Genomic DNA, 24,041 nt, shown 5'->3' with positions numbered 1-24,041 from the left:
AAGTTCTTCTCTTCCCAGCCTCCTCTTTTCCACACTGCTGAATGTATTTGAGCAGAGCAAATCAATGGGGAGGTAGAGCTCCAAGGAGAGATGCATTTTCAGCCAAGTAACCTGCTTGTATTATTACAGACCTTCAGCTGCCACATATATTTAGACTTCTAACAAAATCTGCCAGGATTTTGCAAAGGTGGAAGAACCCCAGCAGGTTCCAAACCTCCTGCCCACCCTAGTGCCTCCCAGCCAGCAGCACCACAGCCTACCCAGGCCTTCACAAATATTGCCATCTACAGGTCCAGCAGGGAGGCTGGCACTCATCCAGAAGTCTAAAGCACCTGCTGCTGGTTGGAATACAAGCACAGGTAAGATGGGAATTGCTTCTCCTCTCTCACAAAACATCCACCGAAGCGCAGGTCTCCAGTACCAGCAGCAGCAGCAAGGAAAATATTAAATAAAAGAATTCTTAAAACTAAGAGGTGGCTGAAAGAAAGACCATGATGTGTCTAGCTCAGTGTTTGTGTGGGACATTTACACACGAGATGTTCAGCACCTGGACAAGGAAATGTTTCAAAACAACAGACCCAACCCCATCACTCCTGCACTACGGTGAAAGCTTTCCAAAGGGCTTTGCAGAGAAGGGTTTGTGGGAACAAGCCCCAGGACTCTTTATTAATTAAAGTGTTTTAAATAATTGAAATGCACAGTCTCTCGACTCTCCTAAGCGTACTCACCTGCTCAAGGGCTGGCATAAATTATGGAAAAAAAATCATATCCAGGAGGAGAGAGACATCACCTAGAAGAATTCATCACAAAACCCAATGGCTCCGTAGCACTGAGAGATGCCACAGCCCCAGGAACAGCAATGTGATGGGAGGGAGGCAGAGAAACTTTGTCTCCAGGGAGGTCAGGATACTTGGGAGGGGCTGCCTGGCCAATGCAGCTGCCCAAATGAGCAAGGATCCAGGGAAATCAGAGCTGGCTGGTGGTTTTTGACCATTAACAGCATACAGCTGAATATGCTGGACCCTGACACTGAGCTTGTATAGGGGAAGCTGCTGAAGCTCTTGAGTTGTCTGAATCCTGCAACACAGCAACCACTGGGCTCAGGCTGAGGCAGCCAGGGGCCTGGGCAGCCTGCAGAGCTCAGAAATAGCTTCTACCTTTAGGAAAGAGGTTGATTTGCAGCCTCACAGCTGCTGCTTGGAAAGCTGCTCCTGCTGGATGGGCTCACACCCAGCCCTTCAGGAGCACCTGCCAGGTCTGTCCCCAGTGCTCATCCCCAAAAGCCAAAGGTAAATCCAGTGCAGGGATGGCAGCAGAGGGAGCTGGGGGTTTCTGGAGATATTCCAGGTACAGCACAGTACTGATGGGGAATGAAATCTTCTGATGTGGACTGTCCAGCCCCACTCAGAGCCAACATTCAGGGAAACCTCTTTAGTCAAGAAATTCAGCAGTAACTTAAGAGATTTGCAGAGCTCACAGGTGATCTTTGAGGGGCTTAGATCCTTTAGAGGGATCTGATTTTCAGAAAGCCCAATGAAAAATGGCCAATATTTGGGCTAAGTGCTCCACTCAAGTGTCAGCCACATCCTAGGAGATGCTGTTAATGCACCCTCAGTCTGGTCCACACCCATCCCACAAATGAAATCAACACAGTGACAGCAAACTACACTGACAAAGCATCTCCACTGGATGCAATGCAAACCCTGCCCTCATATGGCATCAAAGCTGGAAGAAATATCAGCACAGGTGACAATCTTCTTTGAAATAATAAATACAAAAGCTGTATTTTTTTCCTTTTTTTTTTAACTCATGACAGCATTTGTTAAAAATATTACATCTGCTTTTGAGAAGGTAATATCCTCTCCATTTAATATGGAAAAATAAACTCTACAGGACACACAACACATCCCCCCAGTTGGCACAGAGCTGCTTTAAGAGATCAGATCCACAGGACACATCAAGGCAGAGAAGTTTGGTCTTCCTTGTCCCCAGACTCTTAAAACATCGTGTTGTAGGAATGGTAAAAGACAAGAATACATAAAAACAGTAAAATGTTTATTTTCTTAGAAAAAAAGAGATTCAAAATGATTGTGATCACACTCCCATTCGTGCTCAGCAAAGCCAATACTGCAAGCTTAGTCCTTGATTAAGATACCTTTTAAATGAAACTTTTTTTCCTCATAAAATACAAGTTCCTGCTCCTGTATCACTTCCAGTATTTCAGTGATAACATGCTTTTAATGGATAATAGTTTCTCAGCTTCTTCTCAGCTGAGAAACAAGGCCTGCCATGGCAAAATCATCCCATCTCCAAAGCCTGGAATCACCAGCACTAACAAGCACTCTGGCCCCGACACGGACGGACACACAGCTCAGGGGTGTTTCTTAGATGCTTGGATGTTCACTTATGGAAGCTTGGTATAACACTACCTCATCTGATAGAAAACAGGCCAGAAGCCTCAATAAAATCAACAACGTCTTTTGGATTAACTTTTAAGGATTTGCTGCGTATCTGGACACAGAAAAAAGTGAGAAGTTGCAACAAGTTTTAACTAGCAGCAACAAAAACAGTTCCTTACGAGTTCTTAGCAATATTCCTCATGTGTTCATTAGGAAACACTGTAACTGAATGGAGCATATAATGTGGAAATGGTCTTCTTTTGTTATGGAGTGCTGTTCACTTGAGCAGACATCCCAAAGGTTGTATCCAGAAGGCTGGGTTGGATCTATTTACACTGGAGGTGCTCCTGGGGCGAGCGCAGAGCTGGCACTATGTGACATCCTCCTCCTCTGAACAGTAGTCACGACCCTGCAGGGACAAAGGCCAGGCAGTTGGTACTTAGAGACAGCACACAGGAATAAATTCAGGCAACACTTACTGAGAGCAGTTCTCTGAACTTGGGGGGTTTAAATTCACAGCTGGGTAGAAACCTCAGACACAGGGAATTTGCAGGAAGCCAGGATAGGAGACACTTCCCTTTCTGTCACTATTAATCTCATAAACATCATCCCCCATATAGTGAATTCCAGGGGGGGTCCAACAAACTGATTTACAAACCTGCTTTATGTAAAGATCCACCTTGATGGACACAGCCCCCAGATTTGTTGTGAAAGGATAATCTCCGAGGCAAAAGCAACAAAGCATATAATCCTATGAGCAACACAAGGCAGCTGCTGTGAACAAGAATCCCTCATCTGATAACCCCAGCAAAAGTTCAACCCCAGAGCAAAAGATGCCATTTGTACTGAAATTATGCTTGTGCTACAGGGGATTCAGCCTAAGCTTCACAAAACACGGATTTCTTATCAGACCAGTCATGTTATGCCTTTCATCCCATCCCAAAGGTGTGGAGCAGCATCTCTCTGGGTATTTCCCTTGGGATGGCCTGGAGAAGGCACATCCCATCCCTCCCTATCCAGTTCTTGCAGAGCAGCAAGAAAGGACCTGCTGGGAGCCACTGTCCTTGCTTCCCTGCACAAAACCAGCTGGAGCTGAGCTGCTCAGCACAAGCCCCCCAGGGGATCTTGCATCAAACAACTGCCTCAAGTACAGGACCCAAAATCTCAACCTCTGGACTATTTCCCATTGTTCCTGTGTGCTGGGTATATCACCTGAGCACCTGGAGAAGGAGAGCCAGAAAGACAACAGAAAAAGGGGAGATATTTCGTAGGAGTGATCAGTTTATTTGGGACACCCAGCTGGGCTGCACATCTGGAACAAAGGCTCCAAAACGTCTCTGCAGTCCCAGTGCTGCTGGTGGGACTGCAGGGCTGGCTTTGCTGGAGCCCAGACCCAGGAATGTGCAGTGCTCTGACAACTCCCTGTGGCCCAGCACTGAGAGCAGAAGTGTTTTCTAAGTACGTTAAAATAACCCCCAAGAGACTCATCAGCCCAAATTCCGACTCAGCAATCACTGACCCAGAAAGAAAGGGAAAAAAATTACATTTTTTGCACTAAAAGCTGTAACTCAAAAAGAAGGAACATTTCAATTCTTTGCAGTGAAGCACAAATCTGTCGGTTTTCTCCAAGCCAGGGACCACATTTGGACAAATCCAGGAGACTGAGTTGGTGGTGATGAAGGCTTTGTCCAAAATGCTTCAGAGCTGTGAAAGGCAGCAGCAGAGACTGAGGGCTGAGCTCAGGGCATTTCCAGGACATCCCTTTACCTGCTCAAGAGGGAGCTCCATGGCCCAGCACTCCCCACTGGTGGCCATCACTGCTATTAAAGCCCCAGGCAGACCCAAATCTGACAGAAGAAAAGCCATCCTGCACTTTTCCCCTCCTCCTCCTCCTCCTGCTGTTCTCCTGCTTCTGGGTTTGCTCCGTGGCTGCCAAGTGCATCAGTCCCCAAATGGACACCAAGGAACTGCTCCAAACCAATGTGCTGAGCAAGTCTTAGCCATGGCACAGACACAGCACCTCCCACCAAGGCCTGAAGGCCACCAGGAGCTGGGCTGGTCCTCCCAGACACGTCACTTCCATCTGCACACTGCTGGGGATGGGGACACATCTGTATCCTTCTGGTGACCCAGCCAGCTCAGGTGATGCCCAGACTGCAGTGAGTCCCAATGGTGCCCAACAGAGCTTTGGTATACATGTTACACCCCAAATTTTTGTCAGTAATAGCAAGGTCAGCATTGCTCAGGAAGATCAGAGAAGGAATAAAGTGCCCTGTTGTCACAGCCTTCCCCGCTGCACGAGAAATCCAAGACAAGGGTTGTGCCCTTGGAGCTCCTTCCTCTCCCTGGTGGCAGAGGAAAGGCAGCTTCAGCCACAATCCAGTGAAATACTTTAAAATGTCCATTTTTGGCCTGTTGGTTGTTTCAGAGGATGTCTGCCAGATGCTGGAGGAGATGATCCCTTGATCACTGAGAGGCGGCTGTGCTTGAGATGGGCCTGGGAACACCTCATGGGAAATGGTCAGCTAAGAGCTAGCAGAAACCACACTGCTCTAGTGGAAGTGTCCCTGCTTGCTGCAGGGGTTGGCAAAGTGGCCTTTAAAGATCCCTTCCAACCCAAACCACTCTCTGATTCTACAATTCCATGACTGGCAGTCAAATTCTGTCCAGGGGAGCAGTCTCCTGCATCCAGAGGAGCCAGAGGTACTGAGCAGGTGGCTACTAACAGGAATGTACGGGCCAGCCATGGACTAAGTAAATTGTGGCAATCTCCATGGGCCACTCACTTAAAAGTTGGACTCAATGATTCTTGTGGGTCCCTTCTGTGATTTCTTAGAAGTTTTAATGATTAAAAGTTTAAATGAAGTATGTTGAGGAAGATGAGAACTGTAATATGTGCCTCCAAGTCCAGCTAATCCCTGAGGATTCCCATCTCCCACCTCTGCAGTTTCAAAATACAACTGTCAGCTTTTGTAGATGTCCACAGAACACCATGAGTGTTTCTAAATGAGTGAGTGAATTTAAGATAAATTAAAAAGCAGCCTGATGTTCTTTTCCTGCTGCCTGCACCCAAACCAGAAGGGCTCATCCCCCATCTCTCCCCTTGTTGCACCTCCAAAGTGCTCCCCTCATGATGCCCCTCCAGGGAATGCTCATGATGTCCTTTTAGGGAATAAAAAGAGAAAGAAAAAACTCGCAGGAAAAAGGCCTTTTCCCCATTGTGTGGGTGACAGGCCAATAAACAACCTGGCTCAATGGCCTCTTGTGCCTGAGGACTGGGCCAGGCAGGGGAGGGACAGGAGGATGAGGATGGAGGGGAAGCAGGGGAGGGAGAGGAGAGAGAAGAGGCAGGGGAGGGAGAGGTGGGAGGAGAGGAAAAGGAGGCAGGAGAGGCAGAGGAGGGAGAGGAGGCAGAGGATGGAGAGGGCCAGGAGCCGCAGCAAGCAGCCCCTTCTCCTGCGGGCTGATGGGGCTGGGGACACAGTGGCCCCTTTGAGGGGCCCGGCTGGCAGCCCCCGCCCCACCCCGCGCTGGGAACCCTTTTCTTTTCATCGGGCTGGTTTTGTTTACAGTGCTCTCAGAAAGGACGGGAAGAAAATGCCGGGAGGCGGCACTAAATCATTGCATGTACTGCGCTGGTTTTTGTCCGTTTCTCATTTTGTTAGGGAAAAATCAATGGAGTCATTAAGAGCAATCCACTTTGCTAATGAGTTCCAGCCTAACCAGCGTGCCCTGGCGTACGTGGGGCTGGCAGCCCGTTCCCAAGGGCACTCCCTCCCTCCATCCCATCCAAGGAGCCGCTTTGTGCCCCCTCCCCGCTGCCGCGGCCAGCGTTACTAACGAGGGATGCAGGGAGCTGCTGCCGGGCATCCTTCCCACGGGCTGCCTGCTCTCCCACCAGCTCCCGAGGCCAGGCGAGTGGACTGGGGGAAAAATCCCTGCACGCCCACCCCAACACAAGTGCTGGTGCTCAGAAAGCTGACCCACAGTGACATCCCCCATGGGCATGGCAACACCATGTCCCAGGCTCAGGGTGCCCATCAGAGTTCACAGCAACACATCTCATTTTTTAATCTCATTTTTGTCCATGAGCATGTTTGCATTGTGATTATTTTTTACAAATCACCGTAGCCATGTAGGAGCCAGTTCATGATGATGGGACCAGTGATGGATCTCCCCTGGCACAGCTGCCCAGGATTGTTTTGCCATGGTCCCTTTGAACCACAAAGCCAGAGGTGCTTCTCTTGTGGGGTTACAATCCCCAAATATAATCCCAGGAATTGCCTGTCAGTTGTTCCATTACCCCTCAGCCTTTTCCCTGCAGGGAGGCAGTTGCCTATACACTCTGCCACAGCCTCCAGTAATAACATGCACTTCAAGGAGATAACTCCTCCACATCGTTGTACTGCTCCATGCAGGATTCAGAGACAGCAGTTGTTTTTCCAACCATTTTCCAGGACAGCCATCATCAAGATGTTTTTGCTAGCAAGCACTGAATGGGTAAATTTTTCACAGTCAGCACTTCATATGTTATAGCTTTTAATTTTTATTTCTATTTATTTCATGCAAGCCCTGGTGGGACAGGGCCCCTTCAAGACTTGAGCTTGCAGGGCTCTGCCCAGGGTCAACTCTGCTCTGAGCCACCCTCTGCAATTCATGGAATCCCAGAAGGGTTTGGGTGGGGAAGGGACCTTAAAGCTCATCCCAGTCTCACCCCTGCCACGGGCAGGGACACGTTCCACTGTCCCAGGGTGCTCCAAGCCCCATCCAACCTGGCCTTGGGCACTGCCAGGGATCCAGGGGCAGCCACAGCTTCTCTGGGAACCCTGTGCCAGGGCCTGCCCACCCTCACAGGGAACAATTCCTTCCCAATATCTCATCCAACCACACCCCTGGCAGTGAGAAGCCATTCCCCCTTTTCAAATGGTACTCCAGGCCCATGTCCCAAGTCCCTCTCCAGCAACAGGTCTATGTCCTTCCTGTGCTGCCATTTCTTTTCAGAGGGTAACATGGAATTTGCATGGAGCCCTGTGGAATCAGGGTCCAAAAAATTTGAGATGTAGAAAGAAGATAAAAACAGCCACAGTCTGGAGAAACTTTAGGAGAGACAGGTTAATTCTTCATCGTGTGTTTCACTGCAAATCTTTTTCTGTCCAAATGCAACATCTGACTAAATTAGGCCTTGATGTATCAGATTGGAGGTTAATTTACTTGCCTGAATACCAACACAAATGGCCCGATACAAGGACATGTTTCTATCTTCTTAATCAGAGCTGATAGATCAAAATCAGATTTATCCCACCATAGGAGTGCAGTGATTGTCCCAGTCCCAGCTGCAGCCAGTGGAGCCCATTTCTCCTCTGCTGGGCACAGCAGGCCTCAGATTTATCCAGCAGCAGCAGAGTTCCCTTTAGGAGGACTGTCCAGTCATTCTCTGCTTCCTTCTCTGGTCTCCAAAGCCATATTTCTGTGTATTTCTGTCTTCATCTCTCAGGTCAAGCAAATCACTTGTACTCCTGACCCACATCTTTCTAATTTACTCCAGGGAACGCTCTCCTCGAGCTTAATTGCTGCTATTACCTGTTGCTCATCCTCCACTGGAATATATTTCTGTGATTTCAGGCTAATTTTCAATAAATGATGATAATGCTGACAGCAGATGAGCTGCCTCCTTCCCACTGCCTGTCTCTGTTCCATTTCCCCCTGAACTCTGGAACAGATGTGCCTTTTGTCTCCCAAAGCAGAGCCCGTGACTCTACTCCCAGTAACCTCAGTGAGTGGGAAGCCCCACGAGGACTCGCTGCAGCTGCTGCCAGATGTTGGGAACATTTCTGAGCCTGCTCTGCCACCACTCAGGGCCTTGTGCTGCACACAGGTCCTTGGTCTTCCCCTTTGCTCTCCTCTCCATGGTGTGCCACAGGTCAGAAAGTGTTTGGACAAGGCTTTCAGGCACGTGGTGGGATTCTTGGGGCTGTCCTATGAGCTGGACTCCATGGTCCCTGTGGGTCTCTGCCAGCTCAGGATATTCTAACTACAGCTACAGTAGTAGAGTAACTACAGCTTCTTGTGCTGTTGACTGCTCAGCTCTCTGCAGCTGCTCCCAGTCTCCCATCTAACCTCTAACTCTGGATTCTCATCGGTCTTGGGAGTAATTTTACCTCAAATTCTCGTGTTTCTGAAAGGACTGGGCTGACTCCAGCAGAACCAGTATCTAAGCCTACATTGGAGGCTGACTTTCACATTCTCAGTCAGTCCTACCCCAGCCCTCATCCCAGTATTTCTTCCTTCCAGCAAACCCTTTGAATGGCATTCCCACCACCACAGGCAGTTCTGTACCTGCCAGTTCAGCTCCAGCTCCTGAAGCAGGGACAGACTCGCTCAGAGACAGAGCAGATGTCCCCCTCTGAACGACTCACAGTGTTTTGACACTGAATTTTGGTAGACAGAAGCTCCATGCTTCGTGACATTCTGGTTTTTACCTTCGGGTGACATTTGCAGGAGGCAGTGGAGCTTTGTAGGGGCAGCCAGGAATGCACTGCTGGGGGCAGGACTTCCAGAGAAACTCTCCAGACTGTTTCAATAAGGCTTTTTTTGATCTCCAGGACTCACAAACACTTCCTGTTTGCAGCTGACGAAACACCAGCCCCTGTTCTTTCCATTGCACACTCTGGCTGCAGGAGTTTTATTTCACAGAATGGCTGTGCCAGGTCCAAGCCCCCATGTAATGCTCCTGCCTAATGCTCTCATGTCAGAGCTGCTGTTGGGCACTTGGATTTGGTGACCCAGCACCCCGGGGCATCTCAGTGCAGCTGAGGGTGTTTTGCTCCTGAATGGAGTTTCCTAAGCACAGCCCACAGAGCCTCCATCACAAATCCAAAGCCATGGTAACCATGGGAACACCACCAGGTCTGGGACCTCACCAGCCACTGGCAACACCCCCCACACATCCACAGACTTTGTCAGCTGCCACTGATACAATCCTTCTAAATGTCTGACTGCTGTCCTCCATCTCCCTGGAGAAGGGACTGAAAATGCTATTTAAGGATCAGACAAACCCCTTAGATTTTCCAATCTTTTTTGGCATTTGTGACAACACCTAGAGAAAAAATGCGTTCTGAGCAAAGATGAATTAAAAACCCCCAAACTTCTCTAATGAAGACGATTTCCTCAGGCACAGGAGGTCCCCAGGGAACACAAATCCCACATCCAGCTGCATATTAACTCCTGCCAATCCCATCAGCTGTCAGCAACTTGGTCTCTTTGACAGATAAACTGTGGATTTCCTCTGAACAGACAATCTCCTGATCCCAAAGATAAATTATGCCCAAGATAAATTAGCCCTGGAGATCACCTGGGAACATCTCAAAGTGGATCCAAACAGCTCCAACCACAGGAGACAGGGTCAGCTGCACTCAGCGTGGCAGCTGGGGAATGAGGGTGTTAGTGCCCTGCCACAGACCCTGGGAACAAAAATTAACCAAAATTCATAATAGATACAGCCTGATGGCCTTGTCTGGTCTGCAGATAGGAAATGTCTTTGGAAAATCCATTTTATTGGAGATTCTGTGCTCAACATTATGGAAGGTGATGATGTCCAGAAAAAGCATCTGAATATTCATAGAGTAAATGCATTTACTCAAAGGAGATATAGCTGTATTATGGATATGTAGAAATTCTACCTTTAAATGCATTAGATTACATAAAATCTTACCCCAGGGAAACACTGGGTACTGAAATATTCTTCTCATGAATCTATGAACTCCTCACTTTTATTCTTCCCCTTTATGTCTTCTTTTGTTTTCATAATTTTTATTTTTTAAGAAGAAAGTAACCAATGTGTTGCTTGGGACAAATACGAGATGCACCCACTGCAGCACTCTGACTCCTAGGACCAGGAGTGCTGGCAAAAAAACCAAAGTTCAGAGCCATGCAAGTAAAAATTTCCCTTCCACTCTGCAACCCAACAGGACAACTTAATAGAATAGAATAGAACAGAAAAGAACAGAAGAATAGTCTAGACTGGACTAGAAGTATTTCTTTTGGAGGGGACCTACAATCAACAACTGCCCGAGCACTTCAGGGCTGATCAGAAATTACAGCCTGTTGCTAAGGGCATTGTCCAAATGTCTCCTGAACACTGACAGGTCTGGGGCATCCACCACCTTTCTGGGAAGCCTGTTCCAATGTCTGACTTCCCTTTCCATAAAGGAATGCTTCCTCATATCCAGTCTGAAACTGGGAGTACAAATTGGTACTCAGTGTACTGCTGATTAGTAATCAGTACTCAGTACAAATTAGTTCCTCAGTGTACTGCTACTGAGGAAGCTAATATTTAATATGAAGTATTTAAACAAGATGCACAACCCCAAAATAGGCAGTGTAAAGAGTAAATTGGTGTGTGAACATCAGCCCCCCCATCCCCCTCAGCCACTCGCAGTATGAGCTGTGCTCCAGCTCCTTCACTGTGTCTCACAAAGAAGCCAAGGCTGTCATTTAAAAGCTTTCTGAAACGCACAAAAGCTGCTCTCAGGACAGCTGAGATATGCAAAGAATTATTCATCCTCTTTTTCAAAACATCTCCAGCACCATTACTTCACTGGCACAGCCCTGGGGCAGGGTTACCCACTCTTACAGCCACACCATCCCTTGGAGCCAGTGGCTATTTCGAGGAGATTCAGCAAGAATTCCTGGGGTATCCCAGCTACTACCAGCATTAACACTCCAGTTGTCTCCCAGTGAGATGCAAGATCAAATCAGCAATGATATAAAATCCCACTTTGCTCTTCACCTTTACCCAGCATGTATATCCTGAACATCTCAGTTAGCCTGCCATGAATCCCAGACTGGTGACATTCCCACAAAACAAAGGATTCTCTCAGCAAATTCCTCACCCTCCTGGTCTTCTTTGTACTTGAGCTATCTAACCAAGGAGCTGGAAGGGAAATCTTGGGCCAGATTCCCCCCCCCCCCCCAATAATGGAGAACACAGGGAGCTGCAGCAGGCAGGTCACTGTCCTCCCCATGAAGCTGTGCCCACCCCTGAGGGAGACTGGATGTTCACATTACTGTGTCTTACCTTTTCAATTTTTTCATCAAGCATTCTGAAGAATTCTTGTTGGCTTTCGGAGATGTGCATGCTGGAAGGCAAAGGAACACTATCAATACCAACAGGATTTCTTCCATTATAAAACAGCCCAGGGTTGTTGAGGGGCCAGCTGTCAGCTTCCACCACCATGAAAAATAAATTACTTCATGGTTTCATCTACAATGTCAATTTTTAATCTTTTCCCCCCTATTTTTTGTTTGCCCACAAAAAATTACTGCATTTAGTTCTGTGTACATGTGCAACACTTGGGGTGGTAACTGGGATGGATCCACATACATCCAGAGGAGACTGTTCCCTTTTCCAGGCTGACTGCAAAGTTGGTAGCACAGTACCTCTCCCTCACAGGGAGAGTGAGAGCCCCCTCTCCTTCAGGACAGGAGGTTTTCCAGGACTGCCAGCCTCACCACCACAGAATGAGACACCCACAACGTGAGGTTAAAGACTGTGTCCTCTCATCCTGCCACTTGTTATAGGGGAGAAGAGACTGACAACTGCTACAACCTCCTGTCAGGAGCTGTGCAGAGCCAGAAGGTTCCCCCTGAGCCTCCTTTTCTCCAGGCTGAGCCCCTTTCCAGCTCCCTCAGCCACTCCTGGTGCTCCAGAGCCTTCACTTCAACTAATTCTTCAGCACCAAGAGGCTCAGTGATATGATTTTGCAGTAGTAAAGAGGGCTGGAAAATACTCTTTTTTTCTTTGTCTATAAAACACTGATGGTCACATGAGACCACGGGTCCTTCCCCATGGGGAACTTGCAAGCGAAAAACACAGAAAGGAGGAGGAGACAAGGGTGAGGATGGATGGCAGGTGGTACTGGGGGGATGGTGAGAGCCTCCCTCCTGCAGGAGTAACACCCCTCCAGGAAGGTGAGGCTGGAGCATCCTCTGGACCCGCAGCAGGGAGGAGCACTGGGCTCACAGGCAGCTGGGGAAATGTGCCAGGGACTCCATGTGCAACACAAAAAGATGCAGAAAGGGGAGGATGGGGACCGGAGCCAGCGGCGACAATGATGCCAAGCGGTCAGAAGGACACACAGCTCTTGGAGATTTTCCCCAGCACAGAAAGCTGGCTGGGCTTGCTGAATTCCCACCCATCCCCTCTTCCTCAGAGCGATCCTTTCAGCTGTAATGAGTTAATGCTCTCCCTAAGTGCCCAACAACGGGCTGCACTTCCCCACAAAGCTCAGCATTGAGCCCTCCCTGCTATCGGTGAACGTATACAAAGATCTGCTTATGTGGGACATAAATGAAGCTCAGTTCACACGAGGAGGGCTCAGAAATGGCATTAAAACCTAAAGCTGGTGATTCAGGAGCAGGAACAATTCACCTTTCAGTGGTTGAGGGAGTTCCTGTCCCCAGCTGTCTGCCTGTTCCTCAGCTTTCCACCTGAACCTCAGATGGGGAAGAGATGCTTTTTTTGGGACAGCTGACCCCATCACCTGCATATTCAGGTGCCTTGGAAAGGGATTTTAGAGCAGTGCAGCCCTTTTTGAGTAGGCAAGTGCTTGAAAAATAGTCTTGCCTTTAAAACATCATAAATCCAGTTTCTAATAAAATGAAATAATACTGTAGTGGCTCACCCCAACCATAATTCAAAACAGAACTAAAAGAAGGCAGGGAAAAAAAAAAGGAGTATTGTGTAGTCATATCCCTGAAAAATCCCACAGGATAATCCTACAGATCTGGTCTAGTAGAAGGTGTCCCTGCCCATGGCAGGGAGGTTGGGTTAGCTGATTTTTCATGTGCCAACCCAAACCATTCTGAGAGTTTGTGATTTGGCAGGGTAAAACTGGTCTGAAATAACCACTTTCATTTGATGCTTCAGGCTGCTGTCACACCCTGAGTTATGAACTTGTCCCAGGGTACTTGGTGGGTGTGTTTGATCATTCAAGGTGTCAGGGGAGTAAGTTTGGTGAGGAAAAGACAGAGCAAGTGCCTGTGAGGTCGGGTCAGGGTGCAGGGGGAAGCCCTGAAGGTGTGGCAGGTACCAGGACTGGGTGTAAAGAGGAAGGACCAACCCTTCTCCCTCTACCAAAGACCCCCATAAAAGCTACTGCTGGCTCTCTACATCCCCTGGTTATGAAGTCCAGGGCTCTGGATGGAAAAAATCCTCCTGCAGGGGGATCTCACTTTTCAGCTGACATCAAAATATTGTAGAATAATTGTAAAGTCCATGTTTTGTTTAGAAGTAACACCCATTGTACCACAACAGTACTGTAAGATGAATCTAATGATGTATCTATTAATTTCTGCTCTTCCAGCTGAGTAGACCTTTTCCACCCAAAGCCACCCCACCTTGCAGTCAGAATTGTTATGGTTTTTAGACAATAAACCTTAAAAAAAATTGTACATTATAACAGCTGTTTGCTGACTTGGCAATTAGCAACTCAAACACATGTGCCCACTTTATAAACAGAAATGCAGTGGTAGGTTGGGCAAACACTGGAGAATCTACCCAACAACCTTATGTTACATTCTGCACCTCTCTGGGAAGTATCCTTATTTTTGCAGGTCTGTGACAGAAATATTTATCTCTGTCAACGCAATGTAAAAAACAGGCTTTTCGGTCAGCTCTGATTTCTGCAGGGACTTTTCAAATTAGAGTTTTATGAAGGAATGGAAGCCCTGGCCCCATGCAATTCCTCTGCTGTGGATGTACCAAAAGATGACCCACCAAAAGAACAGCCTTTTTTATCCCAAAGTAATTAGCCTCATGTTAGAGCATGTTAAATACATCTCTGACCCTGCTGGGAAGGACTGAGCCACAATAATGAAGTACAGCTTTTCTGAAGAGTGCTTCTACCTCCACCTCCCTACCATGAATTTCTTTGCAATTACATCCAAAGCACTTGGCTTTTCCCTTTGAAAAGAGGCTGAATTACACTGTCAGCTGATTAGGAAATAACTAAAGTTTCCAGACTTGAAATAGTGCTCAAGGCACTTGATAGGCAGCAAGTTTAAGTTAGTAAGTGCCCTGAGGGCAGGGCACAAGGAACAGCATTTCCACTGGTGTTCAAAACCCAAATCACAAACCTTTATCACTTGCTGTTCATGAACCTGATATGTGGCTCTGTGTAATCAGTTATTCCTCAGCCAATTAGCAATTAAAATGTAACACTGAGTTAGAAAAGAAATGAGTTACTACTATCAACAACCAGCTCTGCCACAAGAGGCAAATGTAACACTGACTGACCCCAGGCAGAGCATGGGCACAGAACTGCCAACCAAGCAGGGAAGAACAACCTTCATTGTAACAACCTGACCATTCCCAGTCCCAGGCAGAACAGCTGCTAATCTACACCAGGAGCTAGCAAAAACCTCCCTGGGACTGACCCACTTGTATTTAGGAACACCAGTGGATATAGAGAAGTTTGTTCTGTGTAAGTTGTATAGAAAGCTGAGAAATAGCACAGGTCTTCTGTTGGGCACAATAGGATGCATCTCACCTTTTTTCAAGTCCTGCATCTTTGCTGTGCAAAGGAGAGGATGCTTCCCAGTCTTAGGACACAGGTGATCTTACCTCTAGTACTTAACTCAGCATGACTTTAGGGCTACAGGGTCATTTGGTCTTTGCCTAGGCAGTAATTGTGAACCTCACAGACACTGCTTGTGTTTATTTGTATTATGATTTAAACAACAGAAATTTAACTTACTTTGCTCTGGGTTGATGTACTAATCCTGGGATCTCTTTATTAGATTTAAGTCTTGAGTTTGAACTGGCACTTTTTTCCTGAAACACACAAAAAGCACACAACAGCATCAGTATTTATTAAGCACACAGAGGTGACAGGCATTTGTCATCAGGGTGTCACACTCGGCTGGGTCCAGGCTCAACTGACTGAGAAAAGCTCAGCAAAAATGAAATTAAAGGTAACACAAGAGATGAAATGACCCCAGGTGGGCAATTTTTAAACACCCTGGGCTCAGTGGCATGTGGAATTGCCTCTGGGTCACTGGATGAAATCCAAGGATCAAACTCCATGCTGGCTGGAAACTCTCCAGCGGTCCATGGAAAATGGGGTGTGCTCATATAAATCAACAACAACACCAGCCTCCACCTGCACCAGAGCAAGGCAAAGCACTGGGAAGACAGTCCCAGAGTCACCCAGCACCCCCAGGCTGGCTCAGAACAGAGTGGGGAAACATCAGCATCGAAGAACTGCCTGCAGGAGGAAGCACATGTCAGATGTGCCGGGGAAGAGCAGCAACTGCTCAGCCACAAAACTGGGCACAAGGGGCCCAAAGAAGCAAATCAGCTCTGAAGATCCCAAAATTAGGATGTGGGGATGCTGGAGAGAGTCCAGAGAAGGCCTCAGAGATGTGCCAAGGGCTGGAGCCCCTCTCCTCGGGAGCCAGGCTGGGAGAGCTGGGGGTGTTCACCTGGAGAGGAGAAGGCTCTGGGGACACCTCAGAGCCCCTCCAGTGCCTAAGGGGCTCCAGGAGAGCTGGAGAGGGACTTGGGACAAGGGATGGAGGGAAAAGACAAGGGGAAATCACTTCTCTCTGCCAGAGGGCAGGGATAGATGGGATATTGGAAGGAACTGTTCCCTGTGAGGGTGGGCAGGCCCTGGCACAGGGTGCCCAGAGAAGCTGTGGCTGCCCCTGGATCCCTGGCAGTGTCCAAGGCCAGGTTAGAGGGGGCTTGGAGCACCCTGGGCTGGTGGAAGGTGTCCCTGCCTATGGCAGGGGTGGCACTGGATGGGCTTTAAAGTTCCTTCCAAGACAAACCAGTCTGTGTTTATAGACAAGAACACAACCCTGTCCTTTGCAGAGGACCAGAACCATTAAAAACATCTTAAAAAAGGCCTGGGAGGGGAGAGTTGAGAGCCAGCACTACTTGGTAAGACCTCCTCATCATGTCACGAGCTTCTGTAACCCAAAACTTAGTGCAAACACGTATCTATTGTCTCCAAAATCCTTCAGAGGGATACAGCCTCTTCCAGATCTTCCCAGTGCCATGTGTTAGGGAAAGCTGCTGGTGCAGATGGGAGAGGTCTGAGTCAAATCTTAGAGCTCACACACTCCACAAATCCCTCTGTATTTCTTAGGCATGTCACACCCATGGCAATTTAAGAAACATAAACCCAAGAATCAGTGTTTTTGTGGGTAATTTTGGTGGTTTTATTTAGCCTTATTTAGTCTTTGCCTGTTTGAATCACACAAGATTTTGGAAAGGGCTACTAAATCACTGAATTAAAAAAAAAAAAAAAAGAAAAGGAGGCTGTCTAGCAGTTAATATTTTAATGAATAATTCTACAAGGGCTGTAAACATCAACTGCCTCAGCATATTTAACACTGTTTAATGCATATCTTCTAATCCTCCTAACCAGGGAACAGTGCCTTGCATGAAAACAGCAGCGAGAGAGAAACAAGCCCTTCTTCCAGCCTTAACAAGGGTGTCTGTGTTTGCTACACCCCACCAGCCACTGCCTGCTCAGGATCCTGTGGTATCACGCCAGAGCAGCAGAACAAAAACCAAAATCACTTTTTTCAAAGCATCTTCCAGTCTTAGCAGTGGTAGGAGGGTGTGACATGTACATGCTGTGTGTGATGAACACATGTGCACACAGACACACAACCCATGAGCTCATGTCTGACTCACATGGCTGTCAAAGCAAAACAAAAAGAGAGGGATGGGTGTCAAGGAGAACACAACAAAGCCATAAATCAGCTAAACCCCAGCCTCCTGAGCCTTTATCCTCAGATCTACTCCATGGGATGGGAAAGGGAAGGGAAGACTCTGATCTAGATCTCCTGTGTTGGAAGCTGTGATAAATCAAGGCAGCACAAACTCAGCTTTCCACATCTCTGCTCATGGTTTGGTGTCAGTGCAGCTCTATCAAGAGCTGGAGTCAGTCCAAATCCCAGCCTAAAGAAACTTCTGGCACTTAGGAACAAATAGAAAGACACAAGAAAAGTATATGCTGCCTTCTCACTGTGGGTCCCAGAGCAATATTCAGATTATTAACTGACATGCATGGGAAAAGAGAAATAAAATTCCTGTTTAGTTGACTTCAAGATTCCAGAGTTTACTCTTTCCCTCCTATTGCTCCTGATAATTACCACACCTCAATTATCTACTGCAATTCTCCTATTTAAGCAAAGAGTATGTTACCTTCTCCATCTGTTGCTCAGCAGGAGCAGACAGAAAAGGAAGAGTTAAGAGAAAAATAAAACCCAACCAGGTCTCAAATTGGCTCATTGCTTTGTTTATAACTCTTATTTATGGCAGTGATATTTCACTGCACTGATCGAATTATTGGCTTGGATAAAAATAGACATTCAAAAATAATTCTTCCAATTGCAAACAAATAGAGTATTTTTCCTCATAGCTTTGAAGACAAACTGACTCATCAGAAATTAATGGCTTGGCTTCTATCACTAAGCTAACAAAAACACCTTGAAATGCTTTAATGCAGTCAGATTGTTCTTCCAGACTGACTTGACTTTGGCTGAAGGGTCACTTCTGGCAGTCCAATTTTCTCCCTTATTTAACATTAAGTAAGTTACCATGCACCAAAAGAACCACAACTGGTTTTAGAGACCTAATCTGTTGTAAATTGAAATGAATATGCAGAAGTTTGTTTTTAATCTAGCTCCGCTTATAAGGATTATTTACAATAAATGCAGTAAATGCTGCCTCACACCACAGGCTTGAAAGAAAATCCCCAAGTATGCTGCACTTGTAGAGCAGCAGTAGCAAAAAAGGAGAATAGTGGACATTTTATTCCACATTATTTTGCAATTAATCATTATCAAGGTAGGGCTGTCATCCAATCAAGGTGATTTTATGTGATAGATTTGTTAATTATTGTTAATTCCTCCATAAAGGATGCACCATCTCCAGGATTTCAGGGCACTAACAGATGGCAGTGACTCTGCTGCCAGATGCTATTAACACAGCAACAGCCACTACTGCCATTATAATTAAATATCTGTCAACATTTCTCTTGATGCCTCCCCTCTGACAAGCCCATTTCTAGAGACATGTGAACTTCATTTGAAGTGTTTTGCTTTTCTTCATAAGGCCGCCACAGATTGACTCATGTAAGCTGCTAACAGTCCTTATAAAATAATATTCCTGATTTATATCAAGATGACACTTTTCTTCAAAGGAGCCAACAGCACCTTTAGCTGCTTTCTAGACCCAAGCAAATGATCATTAAAGTGAGTTAAAAGGAAAAATGAAGTATTTGTTTTCTTTTTATACCATCAAATATTCTTAAAAATAATTGTATCTGAAAAAGAGGAAGCAAATGCATCAGTTAGAAATGGACTGAATGATGAGATGTTAAATTTCAATATGCCAGCCCAGCGCTTTTTGACCTCACTCAGTCATGAGCACCAGCCTCACGTAGTAATACCTCACATGGGCTGTCTGATCCATCAGGATGAACAAGGGAGAAGCACTGACCCATGAGATTTACTCCAGTTTCCTTGCTTTCTAAGTACATAAGGGCTCATTTTTTGTGCTGTCCTTTGGCAGAAAGAGAGCCTCTCTCTTTTTCTCTACCTACCTGGAAGCAAAACCACCTGAAAACGTCATTTAGGGTAACTTCATAACGAAGGGGCAAATCAAATATGGAAAAATCTCAGATACTAGTCAAAGGAGATTATTGCTGGATGCAATTTCATCAGAGGAATCACATTAGCCCTGCCAGAATGTGTACAGGCATCCAGTCCAGGAGGGTGTCCTGGGCATGGCATGGATGGTGCTGACACAGGAGTCTGCTCTCCCCCTCTCAGATCCCCACAGGGAATGAGGGATGATGAAAACCACGGACCCATCTGACCACGGGCTTTGGAAGCCAGGCTGGGAAGGAGCTCGGTGTGCACACACCAAGCAGTGCCTCACAGAATCACAGAACATCCTGACTTGGAATGAACCCACAATGATCCTGGTCCTGCACAGGATAATGATCCTGTCAGAACCACACCACGAGCTCCAGATGCACATCACCCCCACAATGTACACCAGACCCTAGAGGCAGGGCTTAGCAGTGAATTTAACCATCAGGGCACACGGGCAGGAATGGATTCTGGTGGTCAGAAGACACCTAACAAAGACATTGTCACCACGCTCCCTTGGCTGTCCTGCTGCTGGAGCACCTTGATCCTCGCAGGGAGGACTCGAAAACATGGCTGGTTATCTGTGCATTTGGGTGAAGCTTGAGGTCACATTTCGTAATAAAAACCTTGTCTTAAATGGAATGTTTTAATAAGTACTCTTGCTGTGTCAGGTCAGTATCTCCTCAGCCCAGCATGAAGGAGTTGCCCATGAGGCCCCACCCCTGTCAGTATCTTCCATCCCTGGGGATGTCTCAAAGCTGTCTGGACTTGACTCTGGGCAGGAGGTTCCAGATAGCCCTGCTTGAGTCATGGGGCTGGACTAGAAGACATCCAGAGGTCTCTTCCAACCTCATCCAGCCTTTAGTTCCATGATAAATTATAGTCAGAGACTGGAAAAATCCCACTTTTGAGTAGGTTTGTTGAGTTTTATCCCCAGGCAGCAGTGGGAGAGACTGAGGCCATTCAGGCATACAAGGGGAAGGCAGCAGCAGACACAGGGCCTGGCATTCATTTTAGGAAAAAAACCCAATTCTGCAAACCCAGCCAGCATCACGCAGTGCGTCTGCACTGACACAGGGAGTGTAACCCAGGCTTGGCAGGGAAAAATCCTGTGCTTTCATCAGGGATCCAAGACATGTTCCAGAGGGCAGACCTCATCCTGAAACCAGCCACTTAATGGAGCTCAATGGAGCTCCTCATTCCCAGGGAAAACTACTGTACTGGGAAATTCTGCTGTCGGAACTCCAGTTCCTGGAATGCAATATGGAAGATTTGTAAAGCCCCCTCCAAAAAAAAAAAAAAAAAAATACTCAAAATGGGATAAAAACAGGTAAAAAAAGAGAAATGTGTAAATCCTAAGCAGCTGTCTGCAGCCCACCAAAAGGTCTCCATTGCTGAGAAAACAGGGAATGCTGCTTTCAGTGTTTATTTACCAGTCATGCAGACGGGGACACACAGTGGTGCAGTAACACATTGATAACTCTTTTTAAATGCTTTTGAGATGTTAAAAACTATGAAGGGATTGTTTTCAGAAGAACATCTAACATGCCCTTTACACTCAACTCAAGCTGCAAGAGCTCAAAAATCAGAAAAATCCAGCCCAAAGTATAAAGTCAGGGGAAAAATAAAGAAGAAAACAAAGGAAGAGGAAGGAAAAAGCTCCCTCTGAAGTGAGTTACAGGACTTCTGCAGTACCTAAATATAGTTCACCCTCAGCCCAAGTCAGTGGCCTTTGAGCTTTGGTGGAGGACATCATTGAAGAGCAGGGGATAAAAAAAGGAGGGCAATTCCCACCACTGAAGGGTTTTCACAGAGCTTCACAGAGTATTTACCAAGTCTAATGGCTACAACTTTCTAAACATCATCTTTTCTCCCAGTCAATATTAGAAAGTCTGGGCTAATTAGTTACAGTAATTCCAGTTAATTCTGTCGAGTAGAAGCCAAACACCAGGGTTTTGTGTGAAAAGCAGACATGGAGCAGCAGCTGGCCTGATGACAGGAAATTAGGGCAGGTAAACAGATGAAATTACAAATAAGGCACATAAATGATAAATAAGTACTACCAATGAATCCTGCAGGGAAACTCTTCCCTGCACACTGCCATCCTGCTCCCTTTCAGAGCTCTGAGCTTTTATCAACCCACATGGGTGAGTCCTTGGGGTTCTTTATAGCTTGGCACACTAAGGTCCAGAAAAATAACATCTGGATTTCTACCTCAAAGTTCCTTTCTGCAGACAGACTGATAAACCTCAAGGTGTCCTCTACAGAAAACAAGAGGTGTAATCACTGGAGAAATGCCTCTGTTGTGAAATATGAGGATTATGCTGCCCTGACAATCAGGGTTTTCTGGTTCCTTCAGCGCTCCTCCGCAGCACTCCGAAAGGTCAGCCAGGGTAAGAAAATGAGCATAGCAGAGATAAATAAAGCCAGAACACTTGTTTCCAAAGGTGCATGAAGTTTCAGGTCACATGGGAAATTGCCTTGCTCCTGCAGCAGGAGCCCTGCCCATCCGTGTAATAAACCCAGAGAGCACGGGCAGGAAGCAGGGGAAGGGACACGTCTGCAGGACTGCCAGCACGAGGGGACCTGCAGAAGGAAGATGGGGAACATCCCCTCCACCAACAACTTGGCACGAGGCTGAAAACTGTCCCTCACAGCTGTATGCCCCAGAAATCCAGGTGGCAAGGTGCCTTAGAGCATGAAGAACAGTGGCATCAGAAGATATCCAAAATACTGCAAACAAAATGCTGCGGGCAGGAAGGCGACCTGCTCTCCAGCTCTCAATAATACACCCGATCTTCAGTGGCTTTGGTACATCAGACTGGTTGAAACTTTTACCTAGCAAATAAAAATCAGATAGAAAAAAGTTTAAAACTCCATTACTGATGACTTGGAAGACCAGGCTGACTCTTGAGGAAACTTCAGAAAACATTTGGCAACAAAAAGCACTTGGCAACCTTGCACTTCTGCAGGTATGTTGCTTTTCTGGATTGTAGAGCCACCCTAGATAACAAAACCTGGCTCAAAAATTAATTTTCTGCTTAATAAGCCTGTGTCATCAACTATTCTGTCTCTCTCACTCAACCAGCTTTTACAAAAATATACTTATTTATGGTAAATGTAGATATTACTCGTGGTCCCAGTTCTTCATGTGTGCCTCCTGGAGGCAGTTTTCCACCAAGTGCAGTAAAACAGAAAGAGCTGGCCATGAGCATGAAACAACAGGACTGGGTAAAGTCTGTGAAACATTGACAGCCAGGGACAAATGCTGTGAGAGGGAGTCGGGGTGTCAGGGAATTCCTGCTCCATGAAGGCACCTTGCTGGAATGGCAGGAGGGTTACAGCACCACAGTTTTGCAGAACTTTTTACTGGGATGGTTTTGAAGAGTTTTATGCCCTTCAAACATATATGAGAGAACACAGCTAGAGAAAGGGATGTGCCCTGCTTAAATAGCTGGGTCTACATTTTCAGCAGCTGTAGCAAATTCTTAAGCTGCTTTTCTAGAGCCAAAACTGGCCTTTTTCAGCCTGTTTTTGGAACATGCTCTACTTTAACCCTTTGTAAAATCAATTTCCTGAGAGATGCCTTTACATACAAGCAAAGCCTCCCGAGATCCTTCTGTGCTGTCAAAACCAAACAAGACTGCAGATGCACACAGATCCTCCCCCACTGCCTTAATACAACGTTTGGGGTTACCATGTAGGATGGCCTCATGGAAATGATGGTGACCACCAAACAGCCACATTGAGGAGGTGTTAAAAATAGCAGCTGGTACCCCCATCTGCAAACAACAGCATGGTGATGGTGCTTCCTCTGGAGTTATGGTGGTCACTGGCTTTGATCTGTCGACTGCAGGTTTGGGCAGACTATGCTTATTACATTTTTCTACTACATCCAAGTAGTTCCATAAAGTGCACTGACATCCTCCTAGATGTCAGGATAATGACAGTGTCCCATTAGCCAAGTCTTAACAGGGAATTTAGCAGGATACACCTAAGTTGGAGCAGCTCAGCTGCGAGGAAAGGCTGAGAGAATTGGGATTGTTCGGCCTGGAGAAGAGAAGCTTCAGGGTGACTTAACTGTGGCCTTGCAGTGCCTGAAGGAGCCAAAAGGAAATGTGGAGAGAGACTGTCTACAAGAAACGGAGTGCCAGGACAAGGGGAAATGCTTCCCACTGCCAGAGGGCAGGGTTAGATGGGATATTGGGAAGGAATTGTTCCCTGTGAGGGTAGGCAGGCCCTGGCACAGGGTGCCCAGAGAAGCTGTGGCTGCCCCTGGATCCCTGGCAGTGCCCAAGGCCTGGCTGGACAGGGCTTGGAGCACCCTGGGACAGTGGAAGGTGTCCTTGCCCTTGTCCTTGCAGGGGGTGGGATGAGATAAGCTTAAAGGTTCCTTCAACCCAAACACTCTATGATCCTATGAAGATACTTTTTCCCCATCTTGTTCCAACCTGGGATTTACAGGTTGGATGGAACAAGAGAAAACAAAGACAAAGTCCTTCTGGGTTTGTTGTTGTTGTTGTTGTTAAGAGGAAAACCCAAACTAATTAAAGATGTGGTGCAAATTAAAAGATACTGTTATGACATAGATAAGCAGAGTGAAATGGTAGCAAGAAATTATGAATGATGTAACCCTGAGAAGTGAGGTAACCTAAAACCAAGAGTGGTGCTACTCAGCAATACACATACATTCACTTCAGGAAGGGTTTGTGTGTTCCAAACCAGAAAGAATTCCCTACAAAAAGCTCTCATTCTTCCAGCACTGTCCAAGGCTCTAATTTTGAGATTTTCAGTAATTGCAATTATGTAAATGCCATTGCTGGAACATATTTTCAATGTCTGTATTTTGCTCCTCGCAGCGTCTGTTTTATTTCCATTAATTCTCAAATTTGCACCAGGCATAAGATTTAAGACCCAAGAGAATGAATAACAGCTCTTGCTACATGGCAAATTCCAGCATGCCTGGGTAAA

General features: G+C 46.6%; 1 protein-coding gene across 2 annotated transcripts in view; it reads right to left on the bottom strand.

Annotated features, from left to right (window-relative positions):
* Positions 1–2,034: 2,034 nt before the first annotated feature.
* Positions 2,035–24,041, bottom strand: part of C9H1orf21 (chromosome 9 C1orf21 homolog) — a 105,687-nt gene continuing 83,680 nt past the window's right edge. The window contains exons 4-6 of one of the 2 annotated variants that reach the window (XM_053951148.1): positions 15,155–15,231; positions 11,476–11,536; positions 2,035–2,808 (exon numbers count right to left, since the gene is read on the bottom strand). In XM_053951148.1, the coding sequence (XP_053807123.1) occupies positions 2,770–2,808; positions 11,476–11,536; positions 15,155–15,231 (177 nt within the window). In that variant the 3' untranslated portion in view covers positions 2,035–2,769. Of the gene's footprint in view, positions 2,809–9,796; positions 9,860–11,475; positions 11,537–15,154; positions 15,232–24,041 lie in introns of those variants that run through there. The other variant, XM_053951147.1, reaches the window with a different exon arrangement.

The sequence above is a fragment of the Vidua chalybeata genome, chromosome 9, assembly GCF_026979565.1.
Source record: "Vidua chalybeata isolate OUT-0048 chromosome 9, bVidCha1 merged haplotype, whole genome shotgun sequence".
NCBI lineage: Eukaryota > Metazoa > Chordata > Aves > Passeriformes > Viduidae > Vidua > Vidua chalybeata.
The sequence above is the reverse complement of the archived record's forward strand: the minus strand, read 5'-3'. Positions and strand labels throughout refer to the sequence as shown.